The sequence below is a fragment of the Siphateles boraxobius genome, unplaced genomic scaffold, assembly GCF_051911475.1.
Source record: "Siphateles boraxobius isolate OS27281-9 unplaced genomic scaffold, OSU_SipBor_1 130, whole genome shotgun sequence".
Classification (NCBI taxonomy): domain Eukaryota; kingdom Metazoa; phylum Chordata; class Actinopteri; order Cypriniformes; family Leuciscidae; genus Siphateles; species Siphateles boraxobius.
The window spans coordinates 14132158-14152290 of NW_027508734.1; the positions used below are offsets into that span (position 1 = coordinate 14132158).

The 20133-nt window shown below is 37.9% G+C and overlaps 1 protein-coding gene across 4 annotated transcripts in view; it reads right to left on the reverse strand.

The window, feature by feature from the left end:
• arnt2 (aryl-hydrocarbon receptor nuclear translocator 2) overlaps positions 1 to 20133 on the reverse strand; it is a 92727-nt gene that overhangs the window by 1944 nt on the left and 70650 nt on the right. For 2 of the 4 annotated variants that reach the window (XM_077228020.1, XM_077228018.1), the window contains 6 exons: positions 15440 to 15515; positions 12762 to 12885; positions 12076 to 12175; positions 10731 to 10872; positions 8556 to 8724; positions 635 to 780 (listed from right to left, as the gene is read on the reverse strand). In XM_077228020.1, the coding sequence (XP_077084135.1) occupies positions 635 to 780; positions 8556 to 8724; positions 10731 to 10872; positions 12076 to 12175; positions 12762 to 12885; positions 15440 to 15515 (757 nt within the window). The remainder of the gene's footprint in view (positions 1 to 634; positions 781 to 8555; positions 8725 to 10730; positions 10873 to 12075; positions 12176 to 12761; positions 12886 to 15439; positions 15516 to 20133) is intronic. The other 2 variants (XM_077228021.1, XM_077228019.1) reach the window with 1 other exon arrangement.

The following is a 20133-nucleotide window of genomic DNA, read 5'->3' on the forward strand; positions in this document are numbered from 1 at the left end:
AGAGTTTAGGTTAGAGTTTAGAGTTAAAAGATTTCTTTATTCTTTTTAGAACTTCTCAGACATGGCCATTATGAGTAATGATTAGTGTTGTTATCGTTAAAAACAATTAATTGAATAAATTAAATACAATTAGAAATGATGCCTTGGCAACTAACTAAACTAAAGTAAGTTGAAGTACAAATATTACTAAAACTGAAATAAAAATCAATTAAGGCTAAATAGAAATATTAAAAACGAATATTTTTTTTAAAAGATCACAACAAAATTAAGATTATATAGTATTACACACATAATAGTATTTAAAATAACACTGATAATGATACATACTGTATCTTGATTTAATGATCCAATTCAAGATGTTTTGAAACAGTAGGCATTGTGAATAATCAACGAAAGACTTAATTCAATAATTAATACATATGAATGACAGTAAATATTGTTAGTTAATAATGACAGAAATTTCATTTGAACTATTCCTTTAAATCTTTACTTCTATTTTTGTTCGTTTGGTTAGCATACTGGTTACTATCACAGGGCACAGGCCTTCAAATGTTCTGTTGCGCACCAATGCAACTCTATATGTGCTGAACACAGGTATATTTTGATGTGTATGAATGTGAAGTCAAGCGCTCACCTGGAAGACCTCCGTCTGGCTGGACTGAGGATGAGGATGTGGGTCTCCACCCTGCTGGCTGTGGTGTTGACTCTGCCACTGGGACCAGACCTCAGACGGACGACCCTGAAACTGCCCTCCGCTCTGGCTGCTTTCACCTGACACATCTGGAGAAACCAACACATCTTGAGCTTACAGATGAACAGATAATACTTCTAGAATCGTTTTTTTTTTCATGGTATTCATTACTGGAATTCCAGTTCAATGTTTTATGGAACCTACAGGGCCGGATTAAGAATTCAGAGGCCCCTGGGCACAATGTCTTGTAGCCCCACCCCACAGGCAGGCCAAATGTAGTTTGTCCAAGGATTTTAATTTGGCATTAACAGTTTTACTGACTGAAAAGGAACTTTGTTGTACTATGCTGGAGTAAAGTTTATAAACTATCGTTCTTTCCCATAGGATTTTGTAAAACTATGTTGGGTGGACCTCTGTCCCTCTAGGGGGGTGCGGGGGAGCATGAAAATTTTGTACATTTTAAGGTTAAATGCATCAATCTGGTGCACTTCACTTGTAAGAAATAAACCCTTGAGCTTTTATTTTGGAGAAAACACCAAATCACCATGCTGATCGTGTGAGCAAAGTGCGCACTTTTCTTTAAATCACGCAGCACAAATTCGAACTCTGGTCGAACACGTCAAAAGCTACTTTCCAGCACCTCACGCCCTACAACCTATGCCACTGTAGATATTTAGTTGCAGGCGTCTTTTTGCCAAAAAGATAGGCACTAATGGCGCTTTTCCATTACCAGTACCAGCTCGACTCGACTCGACTCGCCTTGGCTCGCCTCGACTCGGCTCGCTTTTCGTTCCGTTTTCCATTGCAGAAAGTATCGCCACAAATAGTACCCGGTCGTCATAGCGACGCCTTTCGTTCCTCGTTGCCCCATCAAGCTCTCGCTGGATCCTCTCTTCGTCAACCAAACAAAGGCATGTCTGCACCTCCTCGTTTGACCACGGCGTATTCTTCCGAGTTGCCATAATAATAGTAGTAAGTTTAGTAACTATCTCTGGCTAAACTATTTAAAAAAGGCGGGGTTATTCTGGATACTCCATCTGGCGCGTGCAATGATGACGCAGTGAATAGTGACGATTCTCTCTGACCAATCAGCAGTCGGCATTGTTTTCACGTCACATTTTAGTATCGCCTTAGCTCGCTTAGAACCTCGCCGGAGGTGGTACGAAAAAAAGTACCCGAAAGCAGGTACAGGTACAACTTTTACACAGTGGAAAACCAAACAAAGGCGAGTCGAGTCGAGCCGAGCCGAGCCAAGGCGAGCTGGTACTGTGTAGTGGAAAAGCGCCATTAGTGCAAATATACGCTCCGTTATCGGAAATGTAAAAAAAGATGGAATTTTTTTCTTCCAATCGCTTGGGCCCCATAATGCCCATTGGATAATCCGGCCCTGGGTGCCCCCCAATTGGCTGGTGCCCCAGGGAACTCGCCCAATCCCGTCTATGGATAATCCGGTCCAGGGAACCGAGCTGTGGAATGTTATCATTGTTTATGAAAACAATTAAGAAATCATTTGTTGAGCTGAAATAAAATAAATAGTAGATGAAAAACCTAAGCTAAAAAATACTTAATTATAAATAAAATCGTATTGTAATATTTAGCTAAAATAATTCAAAATAATTTGTTGATTGAAAAAAAATAAGTGAAATAAAATAAAATGTATATATTAGATGAAAAACTTACACTTAAAAGAAAATTATAAACTGAATAAAATAAAATAACTGAAATAAAATGTCTTGTTACTGACTTAAAATATTAAAAATCCTTTGTTGATTGAAATAAAGCTGAAATAAAATATAAATATTAGTTGAAAAACTAAGTTGAAAATTAAAAACTGTATAAAATATTATAAGTGTTGTTATTGTTAACTAAAACTATTAAACATAATTTGCCGATTTAAATAAAGCTAAAATAAAGTAAAAAATATAAATATTAGATTAGATAAAAGTTATATTATATTAGCTAAAATGTATATAATATTAGTTATATTAGAAAAAAAATATGTGAAAATTAAACTGAATCAAATAAAAATAACTGAAATAAAATAAGTGCTAAAATTACTAAAACTGAAAAAATTATGCTAAATGAAAAAAAACCCGACAAAAAAGCACATAAAATGATTAAAACTAACTAAAATTAAAATGAGAATTCCAAGAAAAAAGCTAATTAAAAACATCAATAAATACTATAATAGTACATAAATAATAAAAAAAATAACGTTTTGCGTTCTACAGAAAAAAAGGGTGAATCAAAGATGGAAGAACATTCTGATATGGATGCTCCACCACTTCTCAACAAACATGTTTATAATTTGCGGTATCAACTTTCACCATTAACTCCAACACACGTCTACTTTTGCAGCATCTCAATTGAGCGTGCGTGTAAAATACCTCAACCGTACGACCTCCATTTCGCTCAATTTGTTGCACAGGAGGGGAACACATTTACTACTGGCTGACAGAATCATTTAAACGCATACATCTACAGTCTCTTCACCCGCGGGGCCCGAGTCTTTGGTTAGGAAACGAGCAGAGTCGAGAAGACTAATGCGCGGTGGGCGCAGGCGGAGGTGACGACGTGGGTGGGTGTTTTGCAAGATGGCACAGAGATGCCCCCGGGCTGTTTCTCATATTCTCCATGTTGATGAGGCAGTGATGTAAGGTCAAACTTCTCATTTCCCTACTGTGTTAGCGCTTGCCACGCGGACGCCGAGAGCGTCCCTTCTCTGGCTCAATTTCTGGCTGTCTTTCCCTCAAGGTTCGGCTGTTTGGCTCCACTGATGCGCCTCGTATGTATCTCTCTATCAATTTTCCTATTCGTCTCTCATTGTCTGTCTCTCCCCAAGCCATCTTTCTCCGTCCCCATCAATCTGAAATCGGCGTGCTTCATGTTCTCCCTCGGTATCTGTAGAGCTTAGGTGTCGCTTATTCTCTGACCACTCAATCAAACATGATTCTTAAAGATGAAACAGTGCAAAAAGCCAGCGTGACGAATGCAAACACATTTCAAACAAAGAGCCGGGCTTTGCTGTTAGTCCCAAGTGCTCTTCAAATCAATGCAAGGATTGAAAGCACATTCTCTCGCTTTCATAGTGATAAATGCAGCTCTTGAAAGCATGCTCAATTTCAAAGCATATAAAGACAGCAATTAAATCACAATGTAGCATTATCTCAGTATGAAACATTTGAATGAAGGCAGCATGATGGTTGTTTATGCATTTCATTAGTTACAAAAAAGAAGATAGTTCGCATATGAAGTACAAATCTAGCAGGAGCTGTAAATAAAAGATTGTATTGATTTCATGTGAATGTTTTCACATTACTGGTGTTAAGAGTTACTTGACTATTATCTTATTCTCACTCTGCCGATGTTCTTTTCTTTGATCTACTTGTATATGTGACTGATTGGACACTTGGAAACAAAGACTTAAAGGGTTAGTTCGCCCATTTAAGACTTGAAGTTGTATGGAATCCTTACCAGCACTATAGTGCATACACACTGACCCAGTTCTGGCCGCTGGAAGTTTTTCAAGAAAGTACTCCCGGTTAGTTTCGGGGGCCTCAAAACTGTGCGTTTTTACGTGAAAAAATGATTTGCGTTTCAAAGCTTGATTAATTTAACACACAAAAAACACGCCGGTCAAAATTCATACCTCCCTCTGACCAGGGAGGTGACAACAGAGTGGGTCAGTGTGTATGCACTATAGTGCTGGTAAGGATTCCATACAACTTCATGTCTTAAATGGGCGAACTAACCCTTTAAGTTTTCATCTGTGTAAATATATTGATCACATGTCCTGGAACAAAGATCCTGGCCTTCAGCAAACAATAGCAGTCAATTAACTTAAAACCTATACAAATAAAAAGAAACTGAATTTCTGAAATATGCAGTGGTTTGGTAATGTCACCAAATAAGTTCATGATATAAAAATGTTAAAATGAATGACATTTCTGATTTTCTAACTGCTGCTCTGGCAGAGATGTGCCCCCCTGTCACTTCTCATTTCCATCAGAACTGAATATGAAATATGAAAATATATAAGTTCTTTGGAAAAGGTGCAAAGTACAACTTTCCTTTTTATGAATTCATCATAGAGAGAAAGTCATTAAGTCTGGGTAGGGAACAGGGCCATACTTATACTCTGGCAAATTTGGCAAAAGCAATGAAGATTTCATAAGAATACGATTTCATGAGCAAAAAAAGAAAAAGAGGAAAAAAGGGGAAACAAAGGGAGATTTATGCATGTAACAATGGCTTAATAATGGCTGCTGAAAATTCAGCTTTGCCAACATACACAGGAATAAATTACATTTTAAAATGTATATTAAAACAGAAAACAGTTATTATTGATCAAATAAACTTGTCTTATCGATCAACTGGGCAATTTTTGATTCTCATTGGTTACAATTGTGCACATACCTTTACTAACTAAGGATTACAATACAATAATGTGCTCAGTTTGCTGGGAATAAAATGTCATTCAATGAATTAATTCCAAACACAGAAAAAGACATTCCTGCAGTCTCTGCTTCCTTCCTCCTTTTACACGTTCAAGGGCTGTCCACGTGAGGAGGTGAAGATAAATGTTCCATTTTCTTTAATGACACCATATTAAAAAAGAATTATCTGGACATGGCTTCATTTTCAAGCGGCTGGCAAAAAGTCTTCAGGCCATTCGGAGCCTGATACACTCGAAATTGAAGTGGGTTTTTAATGTCACCTCTTTAACATAAATTACTTATTAAATGGACACACTAATCACAGGTTCAAGGTAGAGAGTTCCCCTCAAGGGACACAACAATGGGAAGAAAATGCCATCCTGTAAGCCTCCGTACGTACGCCCTGCTTCAAATTAAATTTGGTTCATAGACCTGAATGTGATGGAGAAATTCGAAGCGTCTTTAAACGGATGAAATGCAATAACAACGATTCTATAGTTTCTCCCTTTAAGCCGTTCAGTTGCACAACTGTGGTGGTGGATCTTTGCCCTTCGTGTCACGCTGGTCAAATTCCTTACTTAAAAGTGTCAGGATTCAGAAACCAGATCTCTGTAGCATGAGTTAAAAGGTGCAGCACATGACAGATTAATTAAACACACTGCAGGGTGTTTAAAGCCCTGCACATTACAAAAGAAAGACAAGCAAGAGCAGGTGAGTTTTGAGTTTGACTGATGTAAGATAGAATAGGAGTGGGCGATATGAATGCACAATAATTATATATATATATATATATAGTTCATATTCATTTTTAAACACCACAATACTAATGTTTTAACTTAGGAAGAGTTCAGAAAACAATATTTGGTGGAATAACCCTGATTTTCAATCACAGCATTCATGCGTTTTGGCATGCTCTCCACCAGTCTTTCACATTGATGTTGGGTGACTTTATGCCACTCCTGGTGCAAAAATTCAAGCAGCTCGTATTTGTTTGATGGCTTGTGACCATCCATCTACCTCTTGATCACATTCCAGCGGTTTTCACTGGGGTTCAGGTCTGGAGATTGGTCTGGCCATGACAGGGTCTTGATCTGGTGGTCCCCCATCCACACCTTGATTGACCTGGCTGTGTGGCATGGAGCATTATCCTGCTGGAAAAAACAATCCTCAAAGTTTTGGAACATTGTCAGAGCAAAAGGAAGCACATTTTCTTCCAGGACAACCTTGTACATGGCTTGACTCATGCGTCCCCAGATCATCAATTTTCAGCTTTGTCCAACACCTGGTCATCTAATGGTTTGACGGAGACGTAGCGAGGCCTACAAGCCACAATGTCTCACACCCATTGTGAAATCTGGTGGAGGATTGGTGATGATCTGGGGGTGCTTCAGCAAGGAGAAAAAATTGTCTTTGTCAAGACGCATGAATCAAGCCACATACAAGGTTGTCCTGGAAGAAAACTTGCTTCCTTCTACTCTGACAATGTTCCCCAACTCTGAGGATTGTTTTTTCCAGCAGGACAATGCTCCATGCCACACAGTCAGGTCAATCAAGGTGTGGATGGAGGACCACCAGATCAAGACTTCCTAAGTTAAAACATTAGTATTGTGTTGTGTAAAAATGAATATGAAACTAATTTTCTTTCCATTATTCAAGGTCTGACAACATTGAATCTTTTTTGTTATTTTGACCAGTTGTCGTTTTCTGCAAATAAATGATCTAAATGACAATATTTTGATTTGGAATTTGGGAGAAATGTTGTCAGTAGTTAATAGAATAAAACAAAAATGTTAATTTTACACAAACACATACCTATAAATAGTAAAACCAGAGAAACTGATAATTTTGCAGTGGTCTCTTAATTATATAGATATATATACAGTATATATCTCGAATCTGGCCTCCTTTAAAAAAGGTTTGGACACACCAGCTCTATTTCACTTTTTGTGACATCTTTCTTGATGTAAGTTTTGATTACATAAACTTATTTGAAAAGCAATTTTCCAAACTTATTGAATAAGTTATGCATGTTGTGTAACAGTCACGATTAAAAGTCGCTGTTCTATTGAGAAGTGATTTAAAAGGGTTTTCAAAACTAGAACAAACATCTAATTGCCTGTTGTCCAACAATTGTGAACACTTGAACCACAGAAATCTGTTTTTTATACGGTCTATAATAGAGATTAAGTGGCCAATCCAGAGAAACAAAAAACAACAAAACTGTGTCTCACTATGAATGCCATTCAATCCTCACACTGTCTGCTGTTAAAGACAAAGACTGTTTTGTTGAAGACAAATGTCTGTTTCAGTCATTGTGTGTTATAGTCTGTGTTTTATACGGAAATCTATAAATTGCTGTACATGTAAAATACAGTTCATACAGGCATCTGAAAGGGCCCATGGGAGGATTTTGTTTCCCAGAGGTGCTGTGATGTCACCTCCATATGAATGCCTGTTAATCTAAGACTGACGTCAGTCTGGAACAGATCACGGGTTGAAGCGCACCAGGGATCTTCTGTCAATCATGCGGTGAGATCATTCGACCGTTTTAAGGTAAAAACAGAGGGTTGTAACAATACCAAAATGTCAGTAGCCTTATCAATACTTTAAATGATGATCAATAGCAATTCTTATAATACAAAACAAACGAATGCACTCAAATTCAATATTTTGACAAATCCAATTGAAACCAACAAAACCAATGTTTACATACATAACTTACTAAAACTAACATTTTAACCAAGACATTAACACTTAGGCTGTAACACAAGTTCAAATTATGATATCTACTTGATCACGTTGATCAATAAATTATTCAATGAATGTTAAATAGGATCTATTAAGCCCTTTTACAAAGTCTTATTTTGTTTTTAGGGTGTACTAGAATAGGTTTTCATGCTTCAAATGTTCAAAAAGCACCTTATTATTCACATATTTTACATTGTTGCAGAACCTTTCTTCCCAGTCTGTCAGTAACGCTCTGTTTAGCCCCTACTTTCGAAAAGTGCAATATGCTCTGATTGGTCAGCTGGACCAGTGTGTTGCAATTGGTCAACCGCTTCCAGCGTGTTTCAGAAATGTCACACCCCTTACCGTTCAACACTCTACTAACGGAACTCAACCAGGCCTTACCCCTTTTTTTGCATATGCCTTGAGCAGGTATTATTTAAATAAGGAATATTGTGACGAACGTTCCCGGAAGAAAACTCAAGACTACAATGGAGGCGTTTGAGTGAGTTCAGAAACGGTGCTTACTGATATACAGAATAACTCCCTTTTGAGTGACTTCATACTTTGTAACTTTGCAGACCTTTTCATGCTTTTCAAAAAAGAATAATAGGACCCCTTTAACATACAGCAATGTTAGCGCAATAAACACGTATGCACCAAAATGGAGCAATTTATTGTCATAAATGAACAGATCTTACCAAAAGCAGCGCTGCGATTGGCCAGGTTGGAGTAGGCATTTCCAGAGGGCGATGAGGTGGCGGGGCTGGACAGAGGGCTGTATGAGGACGGGTCGGCCTGGTAGCTGTGGCTGGAGCCAATGCCAAATGGTGAGGATTGAGCCTTATTGGACTGAGTTTGAATCTGCTGCTGTGGTGGAATGACAGGAGACATGATGATGATGTTAATATACAGTGGAAAATTGTATACACTACCGTTCAAAAGTTGGGGTCAGAATGTTTTTATTTTTTTGGAATGAAATTATTACTTTTATTCAGGAAGGATGCATAAAACTGATCAAAAGTTACAGTAAAGACATTTATAAGGCCCTGTTTACACCTGGTATTAAGATGCATTTTGGTCAGAAGGATCAAAAGTGGACAACGCTGAATACAGGTGTAAATAGGGTCTAAAACTTTTTGACTTTGTCCACTTTTGACCACTTGTAGACGCTTATGTGTTTGAATGTGTTCTAACAGTCACAAAAGAATCTACTCCACACCTACTTACCAAACGCGTAAACATTATGGGAAGAGCACTAGCCAGACAGGATTCAAACTTTGTCGGCTGAAGACCCAAGTGTGGTTTAAAGATGAAAACCTTACCAAGCACAATGTTCTCTCACCATTCCTTATTTCTAACACGCACTCACAGCTTTCGGCATGGTCTTGCGGCTATCAGAGCAGAAACAAAAGCTGATGCTCTTCGTATGTTGTACCGTTTAATGTCAACCTGGTGTGTTCATATATAAATTGCGTGAGCTTATTTTGTCTAAAAGACCGAAAGATCTGAAAAAGCCTGTATATTTACCAGCTCATAGACCCTCCCATCAAAGAAATCAGGACAGAAGTGGTTGAAAGTGGACAAAAGAGACAGATTAAAACACCAGGTGTAAACGGTAATGTGTCTCCCTCGTCTACTTGTGATCTGATCGACCAAAACGTTTCTTAATACCAGGTGTAAACAGAGGCAAAATGTTACAAAACATTTTTATTTAAAATAAATGCTGTTTGTGGTGAGCAGGAAAAGGCAGAGGGCCGTGAGAGAACGTGATGAGCGACACCTGTGAGACGCGTGAGACCTGTTTATCAAGCGACGAGAATACTTTTTGTGCGCAAAAACAAACATAAATAACGACTTTATTTCAACTATTCATTTCCTTCTCTGTTGGCCTCTAGTCAGTTAAACTAGTGTAATTGCGTAGAGCTACGTCACACGTAGGCTCACTATTGGCCGACGCTGGTCATGTGGGTGATGCGTGTGACGTACAACAACAGATCATACGCTGTTAAACTAGTAACCTGACTCGAGGCCCAGAGAGAAGGAAATGAATATTTGAAATAAAGTCGTTATTTTTGTTTGTTTTTTGCGCACAAAAAGTATTCTCGTCGTTTGATAAACTTAGGATTGAGCCACTGTAGTCACTTGGACTATTTTAACGATGTCTTTAATAACTTTTCGAGGCCTGCAAGTTCAATCCCTGAAGAAGCCTATGGACTAGTATGGAGGAATAATCCAACTCTCAGATTTTATCAAAAATATCTTAATTCGTGTTCCGAAGATGAACGAAGGTCTTACGGGGTTGGAACAACATGAGGGAGAGTAAATACTAACAGAATTTTCATTTTTGGGTGAACTATCCCTTCAAGCGTGGCCTAAAAGACTATTTAAGAGTGAACATGTTGCAATTTTGCCCCCCGTCTTTTTGGATCATATTAGTTTAGTTGCACTTAATGTTTGCAGTTATACAGCTATCCGGTTTGAAAATAAAAATAATCTCTCTTTTTTTGTATATTTAATAAAATAATAAATCATTTTTAGTTGTATATTTTTGGAATAGAAAAAGTTTATATTTTTTGGTTATTTTTACTATTAAAATATATAATTATACATAATTGTCTTAAATATACAATACATACATACATGCATATTATTTTTGGTAAGGCAAGTATTAAAATATATATTTTACTACTGCTTTGCCCTGAATTATCTTTTTCAGCCACAGCTCCACATCCAAACGTGGATCTGGTTTCAATTCTCCCATCACAGAGCTAAAGAGGAATGTTCCATTACTTTAATTAATCTGATGGAGAATAGAGCGCCAGTGGCCAGCTGCCGGCGCAGGCATGCAAGGGCAGCGATGGGTTCATTCTCACCTGGCCGGAGAAGGGCGGTCGGCTTCCTGTCCAGGACACCTGGCCGGCGTTGATCTGCCGGGATATCTGGGTTAGGTTCTGTCCTGCTGAACCAGCTGTGGACTGGATGTCATTGACGCCTGGGACGTGGATCACAGATGAGCTGAAAGACACACATGCACCACATTATGACATTCCTCTAGATTCTCTGTCAAACGTCTATTCGCCTATTCACACCAGGCACAGATTTTTTGCCATAATTAAGCATTAAACTATTAAAAAAAGCTACAGAACCCTTTTACACCAGGCCCTGTAACAATGCACCATTTATAATGATCATGAAAACAACATTCACTACATCCAAAGAAAGAATTTTAAGCACAAAATCATGATGGGTCTTGACAGTGACAGGAAAAAAACTATATATTCCCCATCAAAAGTATTCTTCAAAAGCACAACACAATATAGGTAATCTAAAGCAATACTGTAATCAGGTAATCTGACACAAATACTGTCATGGCCCGCAAGAAATAAATAAATGCTCTCAATTCACCTAACATTGACTCCAAAGATAATTAACATTACATCCTGATATATTCCAATATCACCACTTTGTGTAAGGAATGTGACAACGTCCAAAAGTTGTCCCGCCGTTTACCCGCACTTCATTGAATTTCTTCACTTTGACATTCAGTACACTGGACAGAAATCACATCGCGTCAACACCCGCTGCGGGCTTTCACGATGCCTTGTGATGCAAAGCTGAATTTTCAGCATCATTACTCCAGTCTTCAGTGTCACATTTCCTTCAGAAATCATTCTAATATGATGATTTGCTGCTCAAGAATAACTTATTTTCACAAAGTTTCCATCCAAAGTTCCGAATTTCACTTATGTGCAAAACTGGAATATCGCAGAAAACATTCGCGAATAACGCAACGTTAAGTTGCTGGTCCAACTATCCAATCACATGTTGAGGCAAAGTCACAGAGTTTTTTGTTTTGCATTGAGGGATTTATTTGGTAAATGCGTTTATGTGCATGTCTTCTTATCGGATCAATTGAGCACATCATTTTTTTTTATTATGCACATTTTTAGAATAGGTGGATGGAAATATAGCTATAGTTTAAAAGAGTTGTGCTGCTTAATATTATTGTGGAAACAGATGATTAAAATTACTAACCCAAACTTTTGAACAGTAGTGTATCAGTAACATGTTAGTAATTTTGCATTATAGCACATGAAAACTGTGCAATAAAATGTCGTATTCTGCATAAAAGTATATAATGACCAGAGTGTATTTGCATTTCATTTAAAAAATTGTTGTGAAAAGGTTTTTAAAGTAGTGAAATGTGTTCATCCATACCCAAAGCTCTTGCCAGAGTGTCCGGGCTGGAACGGGCTGCCTTGAGAGTATAACTGCTGCCCACCAGCAGTGGAGGAGGGAACCATCATCTTTTTATCAGCTAAACACAAACAAACCCAATAAACAAAGATCATTATCATGCTCACAGTTATTGAATGACTACATTTAAGAAAGGAGACATAGTCACACAACACATCACAGCATCTTTACCGGCAACAAAGACACTGAGGAAAAAGAACAGAAAAATAGAGACAAACTATAGAAGACAGACATGTAAACTTATCAGAATTACCCAGCAAAACCAGCATGGAATCATTTTTGTTTTTGCATATGCAATAATATAGCCATATATATATATTGTATTATAATAGTGACAAACTACAGAGGAAAGACACAATGTTAACAGAATTACCCTGCTAAACCAGCCTGGACCAGCTAATGACCCTAAATAACTGTCTCTGACCAACAGAAGCTCGATTTTACGTTTTTTAGCTGGAATATCCGACTTAATTTCTTAGTAAATTTGTTGCAATACCTACCAACTGCATTATAGAGTTTAAACTCTAGCTGGCAGACATGCGCAGGCTTTGTAATTACATTAAGTAAAATTACAGTAAATTGCTTGTTTAGATTAAAATCAGTGTGTGATGAAGTGCTAATCACATGAAATATATCTAAGAACATACATCCAGAGATCCCTGTGTACATGTCACTGAAGCGAGGGTCTCTCTCCTGGGAGAACAGTGAATCGGCTTTGTCGATGGTCTTGCCCGCCTCATGAACGCCGGACTGCACACTGGCAACTGGCACCTGTGGGTGTCAACGTGAGAGGGTCAGTTTGTTACTGATTATTTAACTTGAATGAAAACTAAATGGTAAATAAGAGATGAAGTGAACGCCACAAGGATCACAAACCTAACTTCACTGCAAGCTCAGGAATCAATAATGATGACCAAAAAAAGTCGCTTTCTAAATTGCAGACAGGCGATAAACATCCATATAGATTGTAAATGCTGGTGGGTGCTACCCAAGATCCCATGTGTGAGGAGTTATCTATGTTCAACAAATAATCCTCACTGCTTTATTAAGATTGACTCAAATGACCCCTTTAACATAAACAGCATATTATATAGCATAACAACATTATCACTTATGACTCAAAGCAAATGTGCATTAAGTTGAAAAAGTTATCACAAACGCTGGGTGTTATATGTGTGACTTTGTCCTATTTTTATAGCACAGATTCCACAGAGAGGGAGTTAAAAGTCCACACCTACAATGACTAAAATGATCCAGATTCTCTATTGCATTTTTCAGTCATTACCCAAAGTAACATACAGTGCTTTAAGCAATTCTAGCATGCATACCATGCAAACTAACACATGTCTTCAAGCATAAAGCACACAACAGTGACCTCATACTTTTACAGTGGAATTGATTGTGGGGGAAAATTTTTTATTTGTTTTATCCATTCAAATTAAAAAAGAATAATAATTCTGAGCCATGAATTAAACCAACTAGCTTTAAAGGTATAGCGGAGGATCTTTCCGAATTTTAGAGAAGACCCGCCCTCTCCAATTTTTTAAAAAATGCACATGCGCAACACTCTATTTGCTCCCGAGAGGGAACGCCTATTAAACGTATGCACGAGAGAGCATGCACGAGCCTAGTTCACCTCGATACCCTTTACCATTTGGTCATAAGGCTACTTTAGACAAATTGAGATGTTTACCTTGTCTAAGCGGTGCATGACTTGTGCCAGGGCTAGCATCGCTAATCATAGCTTACATTAACTTTTACTAGCAGTGATTTTAAATGGATTTCTCCAAATAGCATGACTAACTTTTACTAGCTGTGATTTTAAATGGATTTCTCCAAATAGCATGACAAACTTTACCTGTCTAGTAGAATCTTCGCGACTGCGGCATCAGTGGGAAGCCCAACCTGTGCTTTTAGCACACGCCAGCGTGTGAAATTTTCACCCAAAATCACTTTGGTCTTGTTTCTATATTCTGCGGCCTTTCTCTTCTTATCATACACTTCGTATACATTTTTTCTCTTTCGACTGAAACCGTAACTCATCACACATAATACACCTGAAAGTGTGCGTGCGCAGAAGGCGAAAACTACATAGGGACGAGCACGTACGATGCCTTACGTAAACATATCACCAGAATGATTGACACTTAGGTGGACCAATAGTATAGGCTACCCACCCGGAAAAAGAAAATCCTCCGCTATACCTTTAAGATGAATCACAACATTACAAACTCGTATTTGAAGCAAACAAGTATTTGAAAATCAGAAAAAACAAAAAGTACTTAAAGTAGGCATGAAATGAAAGTTGCATTTGATTTTACCACCATATTGTGACACATTTCCATTTTATCAAACGAGGATTAAAAGAGTTAAAAACATCTCTATTTGATTGTATTGTAAAAAGTGAACGTTGCACACTGGAATAGAGGCGGAACTGAATCCGAATGGATGTAGCGCGTCATCAAATGGGCACATCACAGGATGAGCAAGTTATGACAAAAGATTGATTAAAGATTACAATATTTTGTAAAAATAAAAGATAAATAAATGCATGGATGAATTGATTATAATAAGGGTCAGTGAAATAAAAAATAAATATGGTCAATTTTATAAATATATAAAAATATAATTGTATTTTACCAGTAATATTGTCAATTTTCATGGCAACTTTTTTTTTTGTGTTGTTGAATAAATTAAATAAAGATATTAAAGACAAAATGTTCCCCTAAATATTTTGTTAAATCATTTTTTTTATATAATTAGATTACAAACCTAAAACCAATTTGATACAACAGAAAAGCTTTTCATTAACTTACAAACCTCAATTTGAGAAAACCTGGTCTAGAGTTTAAACAGATCTAGTAATCGACAATCAAACATCATATATCTCAATATGAACTCTCATTTCTCATCAAATGCCCCCAAAACCAAACGATCTGACCCATTATCATCCACATTCATTTTATAGCCCTAAACTCTATTTAGTATAAAGTACATAGTATATATAGTACAACAACAATAACTAAGGGATTTTCGGAGAAACATCTGAGACGAAGTTGATGAAACATGACGGTTAACTCCATTAAGTCTCTTGAGCTTTTAAAGAATACTTCTAGAGAATAAAATTTTCCCGTTGGAGCTTCACTGTCTGATATTCAGTTTAAAGCATAAATCTAAAACAGGCTCAGCTGTGACACTAATGGAGGGACTTGCATATAAAATGAAGGAGGATAAATTATACATACTACACAAGCTAAAAAGAGTAATGCACCTGTGAGGGTTAGGTGACTAAATGACAAGCTAAGAGAAAAGTGTGTATGCGCACCTGCGACAGGTCATAAGCTGTCAGTCCATCTCTCTGGTGAACCTCCAGTTCGGCCTGCTGCTGCTGCTGAAGCTGCCTGGAATAAACACAACCAACATACAACTTTGACATCAACACCTGCTGTTTATCATATTCCAGTTTGATTAAAGGCATCATTAACGGACCATGTAGAATAGATAGATATACTAGTCCGATAAACGACCTCAAATGAATATTCGGTTTCGGTAATAAACGATCGATCATATACATAACACTCCAATCCATATTCTTTATACATTGCCTAAGATCATCAAAGCCAAAAATCAGCCTATATGTGAAATAGTGTAATAAATTACACGTGAATTACATATGAATGTAGGACACGCTTTCTTGTCAAAAGTGATGCACAGTACATTTTACAGCAGTGATTTAGTGGCTTACCGCTCATGTAACACTACTTTTGGGGGGAATTGTTTTTATATATATATATATATATATATATATATATATATATATATATATATATATATATATATTTATATTTATTTTACATACATTTTTTTAAAATAAATTAATAATTATTTTTTATTTATAATTTTATAATAATTTATTTTATTTGTATCTATTTTTTGCACACCATCTGTTCCTTGGCAGTTCTTAAAATTAAGTAAATACAACCTCAGATGAATGACAACACATGACATATTACACTGTGTCATGGTTTGTTTAACAAAAACTAGGCCAAAATTGAGAAGGTATGGGTGACAAACTAAGTACACCCTTATGGCTCGTTTCCACTGAGCGGTACGGTACAGTACAGTACGGTTCGGGTAGGTATACCATGATCCGGCTAGTGTTTCCACCGCCAACAGTACCCTTACTTGTGGTGTTTGCCGGAAAGAAGCGATCGACGTCATTTTCGCGCAAAGAAGAAAGCGACATAGTAAACAACAATGGATGATACAGCAGATCTTGTTCTTGCTTCTCGGAATGTTTGTCACAAGAAACAAGCGCCGGCATTACGCGTTTCTCAATACCAAGTAGCCTACGCAAAGTCCGACTCAGGATAATGACTCCCGAGGACGCGAGTCCAGTAATTCTGCTAATGGAACAGCGCATTCTTGAAAGCGTCACTCAGCTACTCCGGTTATCTCCGTATGTACATTTTAGGCAACAATAAAACGAAATATGTTATAAAACACCACTCTGCTTCTTTTCGATTTCATTTAAATACATTTTAAACATTATAAGCACACAAATGTGGTTCAGGCACTGCATGTATGTACGGTAGCCTATATTTATAACAAAACTAAATATAAAACACAACCCTTCCTCTTTTCGTTCAAATTTAAAAAAAATAAACATATTCCAGGCAATATGTGCATTGGTACAAATGTTGCAATAAACAACATTACAGATGATCTTGTAATAAAATAAAAAATAACAAAACTCAACGCTATCTCTTTTTGTCTACGCGGTGCATGACTTGTGCCAGGGCTAGCATCGCTAATCATAGCTTACATTAACTTTTACTAGCAGTGATTTTAAATGGATTTCTCCAAATAGCATGACAAACTTTACCTGTCTAGTAGCATCTTCGCGACAGCGGCATCAGGTTGGGCTTACCACTGATGCCGCAGTCGCGAAGATTCTACTAGACAGGTAAAGTTTGTCATGCTATTTGGAGAAATCCATTTAAAATCACTGCTAGTAAAAGTTAATGTAAGCTATGATTAGCGATTAATAGCCATTATAAAAGTATAAGTAAAAGGTACAAAAAGCGATACAGTAAAGGTTTAATAACATAAAACAAACAATTCAGTCAAATATAAAAATTCAGCACTCAAATATATGAATCTGCCAAAACTATTGTCCAGGGAACGAATTATAGATTCACGAGAACAAAGATCGCCTGTTAGGTCTATACAAGACGAATTATATCTCATGTTTAACCACTACAGAGACGTCAGAGTCAGCGGTAAACATCAGAACGACTAGCCGAGGAAAGGCTGTTCCAGGCGGGGTACATGAGCGCCGAGCGCCCGGTGATTGCTTGGAATGGATCTCAGTCAAATTATCATAAATCTATAAATAAACCACAGATTTGAGCTTTAAAAAACTATATTCTCGCCTGAAAAACTCTTAAAACTACATTTCGTGACACAAAAACAGTAGTATTATATTTCAACTGTATATTTAAAAATGGCGCTTCTAATGCCCTTGTAGCACGCGCAAGTGACAATACTCTGTCAACCAATCAACGTTCTGCAGTGAGTCTAGCTCCACCTTTTAGTACCGTACCACTGTGTTAAGTACCCCAACGGAAGGGTACCCAAAAAGTGGTACAGTACGGTTCAGCTTTTTGGTACCATTCACAACTTTTGACAATGGAAACGCAAATAATTGCGTACCGTAACGAACTGTACCGTACCGTACCGCTCAGTGGAAACGAGCCATTACTGCTTCCCTAGGAATTAAGAGTTTAAGTAGCAGTCAGGCGCTGCTAATCAAATGTCGTTGATTAATTGATAATCAGCAAGCATCAGAAAGCAGAAGTATTGGCAGTTTGCTGGTCTGGAGGATTCAGGTGTGTGTTAACACGATAGCAAGGAGGAAAGACATCAGCGATGATCATTTCCAAACAAATTGAAGTCTATCATTCTACAGTGAGGAAGATTATTCACAAGTGGAAAACATTCAAGACAGTTGCCAATCTTCCCAGGAGTGGACATCCCAGCAAATTCACCCCAAGGACAGACCGTGCAGTGCTCAGAGAAACTGCAAAACACCCAAGCGCTACATCTCAGACTCTACAGGCCTCCGTCCTTCAGATGAGACGTTAAACCGAGGTCCTGACTCTCTGTGGTCATTAAAAATCCCATGGCACTTCACGTAAAGAGTAGGGGTGTAACCCCGGTGTCCTGGCCAAATTCCATTCAATGGCCCTTGCAGGGTTCCAGACTGCGACCACATTTTTTGAGAATGTGCGAGTTAAAATGTAACGTGGTCGCATTTGTGCGAGTGGACGCTTGAGCAACAGAACGCCGTTGTATCAGCTGCTGCAGTCCGTAACTTACGTTCAAAATGAACGAGTAGGCCACATCATGAATCCATTTTCCAAACCGTGTTTTTGACTTATTCTGAATCACTACGGTACGCCTATAATAAGTGTTTATATTCGTACTATTTTATCCCGGGGTCGTCTCGGCTGCGGAGTAGCCCAGTGCCTGCATGACTCGCCATAGACATTAACGGAGAGAAGTTGACGGACAATAACGTCTACAATGTTCTTCCGCAAGAATCGTGCAGTTTATTTATTGACGAACGTAGACGTCACGCGCATTGCACTCGACAGAGGAAAAGGAAATTATTATAAATGCAGAAGGTAAGGAGTGTGAGATTTCTGCTTTGTTACAACTATAAACTTTGATAACGAAAAATCTGTATCAGTTTATTATAATACTCTTATCTTTTAAAATGTAATGCATACATTTGAATGTTTAATGATTTTTAAAAGATAGAAAGATGATAATAGACAGATAGATAGATAGATAGATAGAATATGATTCAAATGTAAATAGATAGATAGAATATGATTCAAATGTAAATAGATAGATTGTACATAATTCAAATGTAAAATGCCTAAAATTACAGATTAAAATTACTGTCCAAAATCCATGAAAATCCTGAAATTTGGCAATGATAATTAATATATTACAGGTATTTCTGCTGCACTCACTCTCTCTCCTCTCCAGCTATAGCTGGTGTGTGGTGAGTGCACTGGCGTCGTTGTGCTGTGGCTGCCGTCGCATCATCCAAGTGGATGCTGCACACCAGTGGTGGTTCAGGAGAGATTGCCTGATACAATTGTAAAGGCTTTGGGTGTACAGTAGTACATATGAAAGCACTATATAAATATATCATTCATTCAAGCCCCTTTCACACAGCACGTTGATCCCGGGAAATTGCCCGGGAAATTGCCAGAACACCTTCTGTGTGAACGCAAACACGACCTGGGATTGATGCCGGGATCGATGCCGGGTTGGGGACCTAGTAACATTGCCGTGTTAAGTCCTGGAACGCGCGCTGTGTGAACAAAAGCCGTAATCAATGCCGTGTCGTAATGATGACGCTGAAGCCGGGATCGTTCGCCAGTGTGAAATGGTATGTAATGCGCTAGTTCACACTGGTAGTGTGAATGAACCAAAGTCAAACGAACCCGGGTCAAATCCCAGGTAAGTTTATCCCTGTATTTTCCGGAATCTCTGTGTGAAAGGGGCTTCAGTTAGCATGTTAAATATTAAAGTTCAAGACAGCATTATGTGTTTGGCCATAATGCACAGCGCCATGTTTGGTGAAAACCAAACACAATATCAGCAAAAACACCTCATAACAACTGTTATACACCTCATAACAACTCAAAGCACTGTGGTGGAGGGGTGATAATTTCAGCTTGTTTTGCAGCCACAGGACCTGGGCACCTTGAGTCGACCATGAACTCCTCTACATATGAAAAATGAAAAATATTCCAGAGTCAAAAGTGAGGCCATCTGTCCGACTACTAAAACATGGCCGAAATTGGGTCATGCAACAGAACAATGAATCCAAGCATACCAGCAAATCTACAACAGAATGGTTGAAAAAGAAAAGAATCAAGGTGTTGCACTGGCCCATTCAGAGTCCAGACCTCAACCTGACTGAAATCCTGTGGCGGG